The 15,709-nt window shown below is 44.5% G+C and overlaps 1 protein-coding gene across 2 annotated transcripts in view; it reads right to left on the bottom strand.

Annotated features, from left to right (window-relative positions):
* The window catches only part of LOC149371325 (hsp70-binding protein 1-like), a 40,267-nt gene that overhangs the window by 23,788 nt on the left and 770 nt on the right, over positions 1-15,709 (bottom strand). For both annotated transcript variants that reach the window (XM_089565302.1, XM_089565303.1), the window contains exons 2-5: positions 15,176-15,380; positions 12,107-12,322; positions 9,240-9,395; positions 6,438-6,726 (exon numbers count right to left, since the gene is read on the bottom strand). In XM_089565302.1, coding sequence (XP_089421428.1) covers positions 6,438-6,726; positions 9,240-9,395; positions 12,107-12,322; positions 15,176-15,380 — 866 coding nt within the window. The remainder of the gene's footprint in view (positions 1-6,437; positions 6,727-9,239; positions 9,396-12,106; positions 12,323-15,175; positions 15,381-15,709) is intronic.

Here is a 15,709-nt window from a genome sequence, read left to right as displayed (position 1 = left end):
TGCTGCCTTCGAAACCAACTCGCGTACACGCATATTTCAAAGCATGCACGTCGCTTGTGGTTAGAAACATTTCTGTTGGTGACCGGAGAGCGGTTCAGCAGTTTTTCAACCTGTTCGCCAGATGAAATTATCTGGTGAAGCGCTGCATAGGCTTCCTTCTGCGCTCCTATATTTGGCAGCAACGGCGCCGCTACGGCGGTAGACAAGGCTGACTTATTAAATGAAACAGAGAAAGCACGAGGTATACAGGTCTGCAGTCTCAACATTTGGGGCGATACAGCATACCCGATCGCTAAGTGCAAGAAGAAAGACGACGGGATGCACGACGCGAGGCAGCTTTTTCCCATGACAAACCTTTGTGATGTGCCTGCTCTCGTCCACCCACTTCTGTGCGGAGAACGTCGAACACTACTGGACACTGAAGCCATGCAGTTACTTTGAATGAGTCATGTGAATGCGATCTTCACTGTAACGTCTAAAAAAATGCCTTTTTATTTTTATTCGCTTGGCTTAAAGAGAGGTGTACAGGCGAATGAATAGAAGTTTACCTCGAGCTACAACGAAGTTACGTTTGTTCTCCAGAGCTAAATATGTCAAGTCATTCTGCTTGTAGGCCTTATTCTGCTTGATAACTGGTTTTTGGTCCGCTATTTGCTGCTTTCGCCAGGTTCTGATTGACCAGCAATTGTAAAATTCAGGTAATATGGGAAATAACTGCATGATTTTGCCGACATCTTAGCGACGTTTAATCGTTTTCTAGGATAGGTGGTGAAAAAACGTACACGTTGAAGCTCGTGGAAGTGAAAATAGAGAAAAAACTACGCGTCATATATTCCTACTACCGGACTACAGGGCTGCTTCAAATGTTGCGCTTAGTGGCCCGATGAATGTTGAAGGCGACTGGCAGCAGCTGTTTTTTGTTTTAGTTTTTTTTAGCACAGAGATGCCCGGGACGTAGTCCGGGTGATTGCCACCTGAAAACGGTCCCCTGCGTTCAATTTATGGTCACACCCACATGGAATGTCGCGTCCAGGCTTCTTATAATGAGAGCCCGACAGAATGCGAACAAGCTGCAGACGTTGATTCTTGCATTGTTCGCCATGCAACTGAAGAGTAAACATGCGGATTAAGAGATGCAAACTATCATATTTCGATGCAGAAATGCATTACTAGCCGCGCAGCCAATCCGTCAGATTTTCTCTCTCCACGGCCGCTGCGCATCACTTTGGCCCATATCTAAATGCGATAAACGCGCAAGCGTGGCATACCCAAGGCACATGGTACCGCCTTTTGCCTACACAACGAAAGTCACTGCTGACTACAGCGCCGCCGCATCTCCGTGACATCACGGCCTGACGCTTGTCTATATCGGCGATATGAAAAGCTTCCTGGAGACTTTGGCTACACAAAAATTATGAGCAAAAATGCAGAGCTGAACACACAACAAAGAACACTGAGGCTTTCCTTAGAACTCTGGCGTATACAGACTACATGTGAAACAATCAAGATGTCAGTGGAGGCTCTGTCAAATATGTAAACCTGCGACTGAATGCAGCAATCGACTGCCATGGTTAAGATTTACTGTTGCAGAAGACACCACACCAGTTTCAAAACCTCCATGTTTGCTTCTGGTCAAGGCGACGGATGGCGTATTGGCGCACTTGCAACCGGCATAGCCTGCTGGTGAAAAATTTGGCTGCTTGCTGCATGGTGCTGCGGATTGGTTCCCGTCAGCAAAAGCTAGCTGTACTTTTCTTGATGCTGCGAGTTGTTACACAGTAGAATGCACCGACTGTATGCATAAAATGTGCAAAAAGTATGTTTGTGAAGACTGAAAAGCAAAGTGGCAGCCAGAAAGAGCTGACATGGTCTGCAGCATGCGCTTAATGGTGGGTACAGCGCTTTCGCCATGCTTACTATAGTGTTGAGGCGCATCTTTTATGCGAAGCATATTACTAAAGCTACACTACAGCCCGTCGAGCGCGGCGGTGGAGCTACCATTGACCTTTAGCGTGACCACGTGACAACATGACGTTACAGCAGAGGAGAGATGGGCTGCCGGCTCGCGCGGTCGGCCGCGGCGGTGGAGGCTCCACATCAGAGGCGCTGCAGCTGACCACGTGACGCTACAGCAGCGGTATAAAGCTGAGCTTGCCTCGCTCTCCGGGCACTTACGAGGCGGCCAGGTGTTGGGATGCCGCCTAGAAGCAGGGCTGATTTGAACGAGAAGCGAAAGCTTCAGCGTGCCACAGAGACCGATGAAGAGCGGGGTGAACATCAACCAAGGAAAGCCAACCAAGGAAAGCCATGTATTACCAAGCCTAGCCATCAATATGCTTCGCATCTGACTAGGCTTAACCTTAGCTAAGCCTCAGCCAATTTTTTTATTGGAGAGGTAAGTACTCCTTGTTTGTGTATGTTCATAGTTGTGCTGAACAAATGTAATCAGGATCACTATGCTCACATGCTCAGGTGGCAATACTGTAATGCTAACATGCAATTTCGGGAGGAAAATGCTCATCTTTGTAGAGCTCCATGCAATTCCACTCTGTAGAGGTGCCCGGCAGGAAAGGGCGCTGGCCAACTAAACCAAAATTTCAGGCCACTCACAATGCCGCCCCCCAACCCATTGTTTGTAAACAGTGCGACGTTTCTGCTTTTGCCCTTTATAGTACAGCTGTTTTGAACTATTTATTTGTCAGGAGTGAGACAACGCCGCTCTGGTTTTTCTGACCTAGGGAGAACAGCATATTCTTAACAATAACATGAAGAGTGACTCATCGCTGTTCTCCTCAAACTGGCTATGTTTAAAGTCTCACAGTTGTATGCATAGTAGCTGGTAGGAATAGTACTTTTAAAGCTGTGCCAGCGGGCCAAACGGATGCCATCGGAGACAATGTAAGCCAGGTCTTTGAAAGGTACAAATGGGATGCCTGAAGAATGAGTTCCTGCGTACCCTACCAGCAGCCACAGAGCCTTCTTGCTCTTTTCTAAGGTGCAGCTCTTAAGTGCCCATTCATGGGTTGAGTGGCGTCCGATGCCGTTGGCCTCGGCCTATCCGGCAGAGCGAACAAGCGCAGCGGAAGATGAAAGCTTGGCAAAAGTGAAGAGTGTGAGGAAGAAAGCGGAAGAGGAGAGTATGGAGGCAGCCTGAAGATGGGCTCCGCCCACTAAGAGAGGTCGCCAGAGTAGCGGGCACCGCAGTCCATTCGCCCAAGACGATACTCAGCAGCAGCAAATCGCTACAGGCGCTGCCCAAGCCAAAACCCAGAGTCGCGTCCGTTTGGCACTGCGTGTTCTGTATCCAATCCCCTTGGTTCAAGTACCACAGCAGCTGTGCTCAAAATTCTCATTACCAAAAAGTGCAATTGCTGGCTTTTTTTTTTTTTGTGATGCCACCCACTCTCCCACAGCCCCCAAGATTTGTCTCGAGCCCTACCGAAAAAAAATTTCTCGCTACGCCACTGGGCACATCCATCTAATGCATCGTGTTTCCATTCTGCATGTCACCCGTTTAGCAACACTACAGAGAACTTGCATTTTAGGTAGGCTTTGACAGTACTAGGTAAAGGGAAATGGTGAACTTAGCTCTTCCTGGAGTAGACCTTCAGAACACTACCTAATATGTTTTCATGGTTATTTTGGTGATGCTAGGATGAAGAGCCTAGGTCAAGCACCAAGGAACTTCAAATGGGGACTGAGCAAATCTGTTGCTCAGCACAGCAAAGTGCAGTGAAGAATTTTGGTTTTGTGGAATATAAAAAAAGGGCAAGCAAAAGGCACGGTTGTGCGTGTTGGAAGTTTTTGGCTGGGCTCAGCCATACATTCACTGCATATGTTCTATTACACTTGCACTTAGTTTGCAATCAAGCCACACACTCCTTCACATCTGCTTAAGTACTGCTCTGGACATGCTGCCACATCTTCAGGTTACTATCATTGCTACTAAGGTGGTGTACACGAAGGTAATGTGGGCCAACACATATTCACAACCGTCTTGCTGCGTGTACACTGTGATCAACACAGCGACCTCTCCAATCTTTCAGAAACACTTGTGTGCAATTTTTTTTTGTTCACAACAACATAAATAATTCCTGCGATGGGCTTCTGCTCTCATGTTTGGCATAACAATGCACTTGTTTAATAGCCAAGTACTAACTAAAGCATGTACCATATTTACTCGCATAATAAATGCGCTTCTTTTGTAAAAACAAACCGGGCTAGTTAGGTAGGTGTGTTCGTTAAGCGTGGTAAAATTTGTCATTTTAAATTTTCCCCAATTTTAATGTCTAATGTGGACAGTGCATTTCTTATGTGAGAGCCAGATGCTTTAAAGGGATAGTTTATTGACTTTTATAGAGTATATTTTTGTTGCGTAAATTGACAGCTCCATGCCCAAATAAACGAATACTCAGCTGTGGCACTGAGAAACATAGAACAAGTGAGTGCCCAGCTTTCCATATGGCAGTCTCTGTTCCTCAATGGCAGATGGTGTCTGCAGAGCCTTACGTCGGGGACATGATATATAGTCAGTATGGTAACTCTATGCAACTCTGCGGACACAGCTGCCTATGCAATATAATCAGTGGCAAAAACGAGCATGACACTAACCAAGATGCATAGATTTTGTAAAAACTACAAATGAGAGCACTAAGTTGATTAAAAATAAAACTATCAATAAAAATAAAACTGGTGATATATCACAGGTAAGAGCAACCACTTTTACCAGCAGCAGCACAGCCGATAGCAGCGTCAGTTGTATAAGTACAACGGTGGTGTCGGTTGTGTGAATTCTTTTTTGAGAACATTTTAAAAAAGGGTCAAGCAAGCTTTAACAAAAAAAAGCAGCTTTCATTAATTGAAAGGGTTAAGGTTAACTATTTGTCCGCTCAGACCCAACTTTCTTTACTGCAAGTACTTTCCTTGTTATTGCCACCACATGGTGAGATCTCCAGAAAATGTCAATATTTTTAAACTCATCTGCATGTCAGTAGACCGTTTCAAACACAGCCATGAAGCCTGTACTAAATATTAAGGATGCTAGTGTAAGCTGGGCTGTCCTTTTCCAAGTGCCCACTATCTTTGTCACTAGGTCCCCTAGTTCCACACGATTCTGCGAATTCAGCGAATTCTGAGTTTTGCTTTAGCAGCTTTTTTCTTGAAGCTATTACTGTTACGGACATCAGTAAGAACAGCAGCATGATGAGATTGCTAATCAGTTTAATGATCTGAACTCTCTCGAAAGGCAGAATTTGGTAACACATGAAATTCTGCCGATGCTCTGTTTGCTTCCCCACCAGTTCAAGTCAAGCGCGGGGGCCCAGGCAAAGTCTCCACGCCCTTCCGTGGAGAATTTGCATTTTAAAAGCAACAGTAATAGCAGTGGCAAAAACTTCTTTCGTTTCGAATAACGCCCCATAAACATTCTGGCACTTTCCTGATGCTTTGGCATAGGGCCACTTGGGAACGAAAATGAGTGGCAGGTGGACACCAGACTTTTGTACTAGTTCTTAACAGACTTGCTTTCTGGGCTAGTTGGTGTTCCATCACTAGAAAGCATATACGCAGGTGAAACGAGCACGCAAAATGAGACTAACAAAAACAATTCATCCTTCCCGGTCTGTGTTCTCGTTTCACCTACGCATATGCTTTCGAGTTTTGTGGGGCTGTGTCTGGCCTGCACGCACAGTCAATGCAGCTGGTGCGGGATTGTTCACCTGGGCATCATAAGAGATGATCGGTCGCTGCAAGGGAACTGCGTCGAACAAGTGGCATTCTTCAAGTGAGGAGAATAATCCGGCACTACCTGATGCTGAAACAGCCACCTCTGATTTTAATGAAGGTACATTTGAAGTATATATGAAGCATATATAAAAAATAAACCGAGATTTGTTTCACAAGCGTTATGTTTCCTTCGGGATATTGTAGCTTCCGTTCCTGAATTCTTGGAATTAAAACTTTTTCACCACAGAAAATAAAGGAAATTATTAATGACAGACAAGCAAGCATGCTTGCCAGCTGCTTCGAAGCTTATTCCACAATGGAAATGTCCAAATTAAAAAATGGACAGGTAAGTACTTTTATCTTTCACAAGGTTACCTTTGTGTTTGAACTACGTGTGCTCAAAACTCTCCTCCTACCAGCAAAATCACTTGAGCTAAGGCATATCTCTGATGCCTAATTGACACACTAAGCATACTGTGAAAGGAAAAGCTTTTGATTCACACAAGCTGAGTTCTGGTGTCTGCCCCGGAGGCACTGGGACTGGACTCCGGGGCATGCAAAGAATGTGCACAGCTTACAATATTGCCTTTATATACGTTTGTCTTCAAATGAAACAGCTGCTATCAGAAGCAATTTGCTTGCACCTCCCCCCAAATCACGAACGATGATCACGAACTCTGACAGAGTCCACATTGCCCGATGGGTTCCTTTACCTGTCCATCTCGGGATTGTTGTTGTCGGCACTGTCCGCAAAGCACGTGGCGAGGATGTGGGCACAGTGGTCGTGCTCTTCGCGAAACTCATCGTGGCCGCGAGTGGCAGCCAGGCTGGTGCGCAATGTGTCCTCCAAGTGGAGCTCGGGGCGGCGGCACTCTTCGCATGCAGTGGGGCACTCGCTCACCAAGGTGTCCAGGGTGGACAAGAGGTGTTCGCGGTGAGTGCCCTGCTCGTGACGAAGCAACACAGCCAGCTGCTCCACAAAGCCCATCCTGATTAGCGTGTCTGTAAGGGAAAACGGCACACTTACTCGCCTCTTCTGCTTGCCTGTTTTGCTACAAATGAGAAGACACCACCACTGAAACTACTTTTCTTACTAAAAAACCATAAACTGTCTATGAATGCAGACCCCTTCCTCAAACCTAACACTACGCGCCAAACACGAAATCATCATACACAATCATTAACCCCTTACAGTGCTAGGATTAACGCCTTTAAATACTCATTTTTTCCACGCACCATTGAGGAGTGGAACAGGTGTCCGCCAGATCTCTTAACCAGAGCTGATTCTTTTGACTCTATGTTTTCTTCACTGCATTTAATTTGAGAGCCATTTATTTCTACGTTTACTTTTTGTATTTTGCATCTGAGCCTTGTATTTATTGCTGTATTTTGTGTTACAACTTGTATTTAACATTTTTCAATTTTGCTAAACCTGTTCTTTTTTTCATATATTATGTATTCCCCCCTCCTGCTTGGGCCTACTGTAGGCCTGCAGTATGTTCTAAATAAATAAATAAATAAATAAATCATCGGCCAAACTATGTCGATTGAAGGGCAAATGTCCCTCTTTCATGTCTTCTCTCTCTGTTAGCCCCAGCTATGTCCGTTTTGTCTCGGAATATACTCTGTTACTCCAAGACGTTAACAGTCACATCTGTTGACCACATTGCATGACCTGTTCATGCTGATTTCCTCTTCTTTATCTCAGCTAGGATACTATTAAATTGAGTTTGCTCCCTAACCAAATCTACTCTCTTGCTGTCCCTTAGTGTTACCCCCATCAGCAAGTATCAAACCCAAAATGCCAGACAGCTCCTCCTACGACATCTTCACGCCAATGAAAACATGCTCACCGAGCAGGGCGTCACATTAGACACTCATTCTGTAGCATTCAAATGCCTGTGACTGGCTCTAACAATATGTCTAGACAGAAATTCATGGCAACCTGTGCACAGTGCAGCAAACTACCACTGACCAATGCAGCTGTTTACCTCGCCAAGCTCTTCAATAACACAGCTGCTAGCTGATTTGTCAATCTACCTGCAACAGGAGCCTCTAAAGCTTTGCTTGCCTGACTAAGCAAATGGTACAAATCTACTATTTTGCCTTGGGCATATATTATGCTATGTCACATTGGCACGTAAGCGGCCAAAGCTGTCATGGGCCAAGCACATGTTTAGAAAGATCTATTTGTTGTGCTAAAGAGGTAGAACACTTCAAAGTTATAATTTATTTTGAATAATTCCTTCTTCAAGGGACCTAATGACACATGAAGGATCTACAACTGCATTTTCTCTTAAAAGCAAGCTAGGGTTAAAGGGCTGACATAAAACAGTGTTAAATGTTTTTAATGCAGAACGCATTTAATGGCTGCACTTTTGCCTCTTTATGTCCGTCCTGTGTCCATCTAAACCATCCTGTAGGACCTGTATAAGTGCGCCAGGTGCTGCTTAAACAAGACTAAAAAATTCTAGTTTCTTGTTTCATGAAAGTGTTAGTTCACGATATCGTCGATTTGAGCTGTGTCAACTATGCAGGGTTTTATATTATAATCTACAATAAGGACATTGCAAAGGTATATACGCACAGCATTCCAAAAGGGATTGTTGAAACACTAGGCAGCCACAGTCAAAGGAGCTTCCAGCGCATTATGCAGCCATCTACACAAGAATCACTGTGAAGGCACCAGCAGCCCCACATGCCAATGAGGTGGGTGCACACCTGCCATATTAGGATGAATCGGCCCACACACACTGGTGGTGTGAAAGTCTCCATAGCCCGGTGCTGGAGATGAAACTAACATTTTGACTTGCATCTGAAAATCTCACTAGTTAACTGTGCTACTATGATATAACACAGCCATCCACAAGTACTGCTGCCGATCGCCGAGAACGCGATTGCTTTTGGAAGTGACAGGTGAGATCTTTTATGGTTTTACAGGGATTAAACGTCCCAAAGCAACTCAGGCTATGAGGGACGCCATAGTGAAGGGCTCTGGAAATTTCGACCTCCTGGGGTTCTTTAACGTGCACTGACATTGCACAGTACACGGGCCCCTAGAATTTCGCCTCCATAGAAATTCCACTGCCGTGGCTGGGATCAAACCCGCGTCTTTCGGGTCAGTAGCCGAGCGCCATAACCACTGAGCCACTGCGGCGGATTCAGCGAGATCTTTAATCACGGAAAAGGACCAACAGCGCATTTTCCTATGGCAACAAAACACGGTCAGCATGCATGCATTCCTGCAGTGGGGTAAACACGTAGCACGGATTACACCGCGACTTTTTTGCTAAGTTGCTCAAGTTGAACATGAGCTGGCACTAAGTCAGCTCAGTTGACGAATAGCCTTCAAAAATCAAGCTAAATTTTCACCAACGTTTTAGCTCTGCACCCTGCATCCAGCCCCATGCGTAAGGTTGAATTTTCACAAATTTTACACAGCATTTGCAGGAAAGTGCTGGATATGAAAGCCACACGAACACTGCATGTTCAAAAGCTGCCTCCCAAACACTTGCCTCTGCTTTTCTCCTGCTGGGAGCACAGTGAGGAGAGCAGGAAGCAGGCCTTGGTCTTGAGTTTTGACGAGTCCGACTGCAGCGCCCTCAACAGCACCGAGAAGCCGTCCGCTTTCTCAAATGCCAGGTACATGGGCAGGTTGTGGCGCACAAGGCCTGGTGGAGAAAGAAACAGATAATATGACAAAAAGTAAACTGCAGCAAGCACTCGGTACTTGAAGATAACCTGCCAAACAAATTCTTCATGTAGCAGTCTTGTAAACAGAATCCAAAATACAACAGAAACAAGTGTGAGGCAGGAAAGGAGTATCATTACACAATACCGAAAAAAAAGTAATATAAATGCAATGCAAACATTCAATGCAGTCATTACAACATTAAAGAAAAAAAAAATACTTCAGCAGGATGGAATAAAAAACAAGAGTGCAAAAACAAACATCAACAGAGTAAGACCATGAATTGACCAATTCATGCCAGGTAGGCATGAACTGTCTGCCAATCACTGAAACAAGATCAGTGAAATTGATCCCACCGCAAGAACCACTGCTCATTCGCAATATTTTTTTTTTTTTGTCACGTCATCCCGGGACTGGAACGATCTACCACAGGACGCCGTACATCACATCAACGCCATCCATTTTAAGAACGCCATCAAGACCATTATTGTTTAACTGTCATGCCCATCCCTCATGTAATGCCCCATACCAGGGTCCTTTGAGGTATCAAAAAAAAAAAAAAAATACAGTAGATCTTCGCTGATATATTCTAAAAAGTGTAGAGAAAAGGCACATTAACAGAGAAAATGTACTGTCCAAAACCTAAAAGATTTTGTAAAAATATAAGTGCTAAGGAGAATTACCGACACTTTAACATCCTCTAAGCCCTGTCGGTGCCCGCTGGCGCCAGATCTGAAGACCTTTTCTGGTCGTTGTAGGCTTTTAAACTTCACAAAGCATCCAGTACGGTGACGGAAAGTGTGAAAGTAGCCGGTATTTTCAGCATCGCTTTCGGATGCTTCGTCCCATCACATCTGCGCACTGTGGAGAAGCCACTCTGGTATCCGACAGCTGCTTCGCTTCTGCTCTTCGCTTCATGTCCCCAGGCTCGACCCACTGACATGTTCACACAGCTTTGTCGTCTTCAAATTCTTTGCCACACTGCATTGATGCACAGCAGAGATGCCGTTGCAGCAGTTGACTGCCAATGGACCTTTGCTGATTTCACATGCTCCCTGGCTCAGCCCGCTCGTAAGTTAGCACATCTAGAGTCGGTTGCTATGCGCACGATACAATCAGAATTTGATGACATTATGCTTAGAGGGAACTGTGTTATCCAGCATCATATTCACCAAAAGAAAAACAGTGCCATTCTATGGGACACTTTTACTGCTTGCAGTTTTGAGCGCATGAAATGGGAAATTGTACAAACCAGGAATGCACAAGGTTCTACTGTAAACAAAAATTCTTTCAATTGTAAAGAGCTGAACATTTTTCGCCTGATATTTTGTTTTACTCTGACACCAATGGTTATAGGACTGCATCAAATAGGGATCTTAAACTGGGACCAACAGGAAAAGTTCACTGAAAACTCCAAATGAACCAATTCAAAACAATTAGAGTGGGGACAACTGCTTGTTCATGTAACAAAGCTTAGAGCTTCTACAGACTTTTCCACTGTTTCGGACCATTACAAACATGCACGGAATGCTGGTATTGCCACTTCTTAGCAATGCAATTCACTTGGGCCATGTGTCCAAGACAAGCAGTTCAGTAAGAGTTGTGGCGACACATGCAAAGCGGTTTTTAAGCCGAAAGCCTTTAATGCCTCATACTGTCGTTAGCAGACGCGTCGGCAGCCGTGTCGACAGACGCGTCGGCACATTCGTCTGCCTTTCGGCGTCACTGCTTAAAAAAGCTCAAGGTTCCAGCATGAATAAAGGCGCATCTAGTGAATGCATGGGCTTCATAAATAAAATAAAAGGAGCAAAGTCAAGAAAAAGAAAATAAAAATAAGAAAATAAACAAAAATAAAAACAAAATAAAAATAAGATGTGAAAATACAATTAAAAAACAATAATATTAAGAAAATGAGCAAAAAATAAATAAAAAGAAACAAAATATGAAAAATAAAGTAAATAAAAACAAACAGTGGCCAGGAAACGCTTTCGCCTTGCAGCACTTCAGAGAGAGCCAAAGTGCCCCCTGAATTTTTTATTCGAAAGATTTATATGCTACTAAGACTGCAACACGTTTACCCGCTGGCACTATAGATAGCTAAAGCTAGACCCAGACATAAAAACTCCAGAATATACTCAGAAACTTAAGCTGTAATATCTGCATTGCCTAGAGTTTTACGTCATCAAGCCTGGTTAGCCAAAACTAACCAGTATTTTGTTAGGAAATCGTGTTCATATACCTACCGTGTTACGGTAGTGAGTACCTGCAAGCAAGCAAATGAGGCTGCCTGTAGCTCTTACAGAGGAGCTTGCATTTTGTTTATGTTGCTCCTGACATAATGTACCATCAACAGATACGCAAAACCATTCTGTCTAAGCATCTGTGCAGATGACAAAGGTTAACCACAATCTGATTGGTAAGTAACATATGAATGCAAGCCACCGGAGAGCCAATTAACATAGCAGCGAAAATGGCCTGCATCCTATTAATGTACCAGGGTCTTTCTAGAAACAGCTGAAATGGTGCCACATTTGTGGGTATCTCCAAGTTGCACATTCTTGAAATCGACAAGTCTCATCCCGAGTTGGAAAAATTGAACTTACATGTTGCCAACCCAAAGAAGTAAATTACCTAGAAGATCAAAGTGAATTTCTTTTTCCCCATAGAAAGCATAGCACGGGCACCACTCACATGACACGGCATAGAGCGCTTTCAGCAGGACAGCCTCTTCTTTTGCTGTGTCCACCAGCTCCAAAAGCCTCTTGAGGTGCTTTGCAGCTTCTCTCTGGCAGTAGGGGTTGTTCTGCACCAGCTCAGCAATGAGCTCACAAGTCTTGGACTGTACCGGACCGTTCGGAAAGTGGAGAAGCTGTTCGAGCACATCAAACCCACCAATCTTGTGGAAATCTGCGTGGAAAAGCAAAACAAAAACACGATTAAAAAAAATTACAGTCGATTTGCATTGTTAGACCAAATTTGAATCAGGTGTGCTAGCACTTTGATTTTCACTTCGGTTCCGGTGTTTGGATCCTCTGTTCACGAAAGGAAGTGGTTCGGATAGTGATAATGGGTTAATGCCCACATATGCTAAATTGGTCATTCTCTACTTCACATTCAGAGATGGCTTGAAGTCCTGATATCACTCCTCACACAGTGGTGCAGCAATTCAGTGATACCCCACTGCCCTGCGATGGCAGGTGCTGCCGCCTGTGGGCCTCACAACCAATCATCAATTGAACTGCCATCTGCCACGGTGGGCAGTTTGCTCACAATCCTACAGGATTGTGCGAGGGCCTCGGTTCTGGCAGCCTTGACGCCATAGGTAGCATAAGAGGGTTCTCACGCAGCTTCCACCCTCTCCGTTCGATGACGTTCGACGTCACACCTGCGGTAACTCAGGACGTTCTACGTCCGCCGCTTATGAACGTGGGTGGCGCTGATGAACACTCTCAAAGTTAGGTTACTTGTAAACATAAATACCCCCGAAAGCAGAAGATTTTGACAGCCGTCGCCGTAGCTCAGAGGTAGAGCACCGGACGCGTAATTCGGAGGTCGTGGGTTCGGATCCCACCGGCGGCATGAGGTTGTTTTTTCTTCTGCTTTTCTAATCAATTAGCTTTAAGCGATAACATATTCAGTAATATTCTAAATTGATCAACAGCACAAAAAAAAACAAACAAAAATAAATAAATTAAAAAAAATCCCCTGTGCCCCTTGGTTTCTGTGGCTGTTGGCTTCTGTCATATTTATAACGAGCCCCTCATTCCTCTTCCCTTGTTTGCTTAATCCTACAGGTAGGTTGTCAGAGAGAGTGTATGTGTGTGTGTGTGTGTGTGTGTGTAGACACACATTTATAGTGGCCATTCCCCGCTTATCTGTTGTTTGTGTGACCTACTTTGCGGCATGCTGCCCATCTGAAAAAATATAAAATTTAACACTGTAACTGCCCAAAATATCACACATAATACAAATTGTAAAAATGTGAATAGTATTCATTTGTGCACACAGATTTAGATCAAATCACTTTACTGCAGAAACTGTCCTTTTCAATGAGAATGTCTAAGCAAGGTCAATGTGTCAGCTTGCAGATACATAGGAGGCATGCTGGAAGATTACTACAAGAGCAAACAATAGCAAAAGAGCATAAAATTTCCACAGTCGTACAGCTGCATCAGGGGGCGATGGAAGAGTTTTCAATTTATCATGATAATGATTAATTTTACATTTTTTATAACAGCTTCCCATACTAAGCATGTTATATAGATGTAGCCCAAACATACTGTATTTACTCACTTCATGAACCAACCATTTTTTTGCAGAAAAGTAGACATAAATTTGGGAGAAGGGTTCCTTACATGAGGGGGAAAAAGAAAGATTTGACAGACTGTTTTGTAAAAGTTGAAATTTCGTATCTCTCCACCCATTTGCCCGCTGTTGCATCTGTCTGTCCATCTGTCCGCTGTTGCGTCTGTCTGTTCATCAATAAAAGTGCGCAGTCCACAAGCTGCGTCCCCGCAACACCCAAGTTCGTGTTGCTGGTGTTTAGCATCGATTGTTTGGTTTATTGGGGTTTAACGTCCCAAAGCAACTCAGGCTATGAGGGACACCGTGGTGGAGGACTCCAGAAATTTCGCCCCCTTGAGGTTCTTTATCGTGCACTGACATCGCACTCTACATGGGCCTCTAGAATTTCATCTCCATCAAAATTCGCCTGCGCGGCCTGAATCGAACGTGTGTCTTTCAGGTTAGCATCGATCGCTTCAAAAGGTGTTTGCTGTATCACAGTGCCATACGATGATTTCGTAATAGTCGAAGGCATCAGCCAATCGCCGCGAGATAAAGCAAATATATTAAACACAAGCTACGGAGGTCAGATGCGCCTTTTTTATGTGAGGTTAAAAAAAAGAAAGTTAATTCTCAATGACAAAAGTGAGGGATGGGTTCATTACATGAGTAAATACGGTAGCATAACACAGTTAATCTTTGCTTAATAAGAGCAATGATGCAAGTGAAGACCAACCATGCAATTGTCAAAACTCTATCAATCAACCAATATCTTCTTGTCTTGCATCCTCATTTGAGTTTTACGCCGCCGCAGTGGCTCAGTGGTTATGGTGCTCGGCTGCTGACCCGAAAGACGCGGGTTCGATCCCAGCCGCGGCGGTTGAATTTCTTTGAAGGAGAAATTCTAGAGGCCCGTGTGCTGTGCGATGTCAGTGCATGTTAAAGAACCCCAGGTGGTCGAAATTTCGGAAGCCCTCCACTACGGCGTCTCTCATAGCCTTAGTCGCTTTGGCACGTTAAACCCCATAAACCAAACCATCATTTGTGTTTTACAGCTTTTGCTACCTACACTTTGCACTCAATATTATATCGCTGCATATCTGTTTCAAGAAATTTAGCCCCCTCCCCTTTCTTTTTCTTCTTTTGTGTAGCTGAGGTCCTATCTCAGTCTTTGGCTTTGAGACTTCCTCCTCCATATGATCAGCATATAAGAAAATTTAACGTATTCATAAAAAAGATTCTGATTCTGAAGGGAAGCATCACAGATGAAATATGCAAGGATCAATTTCGACTCCCTACTCTTCAGTGTGCACTGAAACCTTCGTATAAGGGCATTTCTACCCTTTGCCTCCATCTAAATGCGGCCGCCACAGTCGAAATGAAGCCCGTGAATCCAAGCTCGGCAGCCAGACTCTACAGCCAGGCAACCATTGCGGCATGCTCACAGTGACTTCATAAAGCTATACCAATAGTCACCTTTAGCACAGTCTATGGAACCAACGTATTCAGTGATGCTCTCAAGGGCAGACTCGAGAGTGCAGCACGACTCCTCTGTCGGTGCTTGTCCAGCAGCCTCACTCTCATGACTCAGAGTGTCCTGGATGACTTTCAGGTTCTTCTGCATCTCCTCTACAGGAGACAGCACCATGTTTGAGACCGCCTCTTCCAGCCATCTCCGCCTCTGGAAAAGGTCAGGCAATAAAAAATGAAAATTTTATTCAAACGTACGCATCACAGATTTGTGGTCAGTACAGCAGGCAGGGAACGTGACGCAATACACAGCGGTGGTTGTGTTCCTGCCTTAATTAAGTATACACAGGAGTGTTGGCTGGACTGCACCCAAGAGGATGCACTGTCCTTGCATACCCAAGAGGATGCACTGTCCTTGCATACCCAAGAGGATGCACTGTACTTGCAGTTGCGTTGAACACAAAGACGGCGCAGCGTATGCATACCTAGTAGTGCTGCTGCTTTCAGTATGTTATGTGGAACTTATGAGTCAGTGCTGCC

The sequence above is a fragment of the Amblyomma mixtum genome, chromosome 1 (genome assembly GCF_055824585.1).
Source record: "Amblyomma mixtum isolate Tamu chromosome 1, ASM5582458v1, whole genome shotgun sequence".
Lineage (NCBI taxonomy): Eukaryota > Metazoa > Arthropoda > Arachnida > Ixodida > Ixodidae > Amblyomma > Amblyomma mixtum.
Note: the sequence above shows the minus strand (reverse complement) of the source record. Positions and strands in the feature narration are given on the sequence as shown.